This window comes from Rhagoletis pomonella, unplaced genomic scaffold (genome assembly GCF_013731165.1).
Source record: "Rhagoletis pomonella isolate Grant_MI unplaced genomic scaffold, Rhpom_1.0 Rhpom_scaffold_00001, whole genome shotgun sequence".
In the NCBI taxonomy this organism is placed as follows: Eukaryota; Metazoa; Arthropoda; class Insecta; order Diptera; family Tephritidae; genus Rhagoletis; species Rhagoletis pomonella.
Window position 1 is genome coordinate 48382816 of NW_023458555.1, and position 2222 is coordinate 48385037.

Here is a 2222-nt window from a genome sequence, read left to right on the forward strand (position 1 = left end):
TCGCGACCCCACGCATAATCGCCGGGATTGCCCATGAAAAACATTGGAGCATTGCCAAAATACCCGTCATCACCCCCTGAAAGGGATTGCAAAAAATCAAGGAGAACAGTATCCAAACTTCCCAAATTGGGTGGGTGTACGCGACCACCACCAGAGCTCCCGTTTCCACTGCTGTTGCTGCCTGCATTTGTGCCTCCAGCTCCGCCGCCCAAAAGCATGCTATTGCGCCTATTCGCCGGGCCGATGGCAATTTCTATAGGTCCGTTCCGTGACATTAACAGTGTTTCAATTTCGCCCCGAATGACATCCAAATCAACTAGACGATTTAGACCAAGTGCATCGCTACCAGCATTGCTGGGGCCATCAGCCAGACTAGAAGTACTGCTGCTGGCGCTCGTTGTACTCGGTACAGATGGCAACTCTTCAACAAATCCGCCAGAACAGTGTGGGCAGGTGAAATCGGTGTTTGGAATGTTTACTTCCATGCTGCACATATGGCAATAGAAACGTGTAGTGAGCGGCGGACGCTCATCAACGACAGCTTCGGCCATTTTGGTTTGGTTGGAAACTTCCGCTGGTTCAGTGACAGGCGTACTGGCGTCAGCCTCTGAAGCGGCTTCCGTGCTTTCTGGCGGTGTGGGGTCTTACGTTGTCTTCTGTCCACAGGAAATTTTTAATTACTGAACATCAAACTTGTCAGTTCGATATATAAATCCTTATCAATTGTATATGATACAAAAATTAGTTATTTTTCGTGCTCCTCGGTTTTTATGGGTGCTTACGTTTTTTCGTCCCGAAATGCGTTCAGTGTGCTATTTACGTTCCACTAGCTCCTATACGTCAGACAGCGGTTGTCACAGTATTAAGCGAATTTGTTGTTTCTTTGGGTATGACGAAATTTACTGATTTTTCGCTTTTACGACACTGTTATTAAATTTATAAATAAAACCGATTTTTCGATGTACGGCGACGCCCCCTGTCACTGCGCAAGTTCTTAAACAATGTAATGTACATGAATTGTTAAATATTTTTATTTAAAGAATTTTAAAGATATATAGCGGAACCACTGAACTGCTAAAATGGACCCATTGGGTTCCACTTGGGAAGTGTTCGAACAGCATTTATCGTAAAAGTTATCGATAAATAACTATTAGGAACAGTAATTAGGTGTGTATAGTAACTTCTCGAGTTAAAATTGCAGCGAGAGCGTAAAAGCAAAATAGGGCGTAAAATTAACGAGAAAACTAGCAGAAAAAGTTACTGAACACAAAACTAGTAAAACCTTGCATCTGAACAGTTGTTGCACTGTTTTCACATTGTGGTGCTAACATTTAACTATTTATAAATCAGTTTAACACTCTTTGCTTTGCCCACAAGCACTTACATAGTCCCGTACTTCATTAATATTTTGATTTCCACTAATTTGCTTTTGTTTACGCTTAACCAATTCAACAAATGACAGTTTTTGACATATATTCTTCTTCTTCTTCTGCTAGTAAAAATTACACTAGCAAGAATTTGCAGATCTCCAGTCTTATTACGCTCTTGACTCAGTGCTCTCTTGCAAATTTTTTTGGTTAATATACACTTTTCCAGTAAAAATTAGCAGGTTCCAGTACAAATTAGTACTGACTATTTGTTACTATACAAACCTATTGAAACTTCGCAACCCATGGTGTAATATAACAAGGAGATGTCAGTAACTTACCGCCCTATTCCCACAACACTGACAAAATTCATCGTATGACTATTGTCACAATTACTGCACCTAAAACACAATATAAACATTGCTTCGCCATTGTCACTTACTCAGTAAGTCATAACAATGAAACTGACAATTGTCATAATAATAATAAAAATAATAGATGGCGCTTACACATATGTTACTGTTTGGCCGAGCTTCTCCTCTTGTGGCATGCGCCTTGATGTTGTCACACAAAGCGGAGGGACCTACAGTTCTACGCCGACTCCGAACGGCGATTGTATTTTTATGAGAAGCTGGTTTTCATGACAGAAATACACTCGGAGGTTTGCCATTGCCTGCTGAGGGACGACCGCTGTTAAGAAAAACCCTTTTTCTATATTTTTGGGATGTTGCTTTGACCAGAGCTTGAACCCAGGTTCTGATGTGTGAAAGCGCGCACTGCTTACCACAATTGTCATACGACAGCTTAAAATACATTTGCGGCATAGTATTGGGCGCAGTAGTAACGGCAATAGTC

General features: G+C 41.3%; 1 protein-coding gene across 1 annotated transcript in view; it reads right to left on the reverse strand.

Annotated features, from left to right (window-relative positions):
• LOC118748062 (E3 ubiquitin-protein ligase Iruka-like) overlaps positions 1-1111 on the reverse strand; it is a 1747-nt gene extending 636 nt beyond the window's left edge. The window contains exon 1 of the mRNA XM_036482394.1: positions 5-1111. Within this exon, the coding sequence (XP_036338287.1) occupies positions 5-551 (547 nt within the window). The 5' untranslated portion in view covers positions 552-1111. The remainder of the gene's footprint in view (positions 1-4) is intronic.
• Between the last annotated feature and the right edge of the window lie 1111 nt (positions 1112-2222).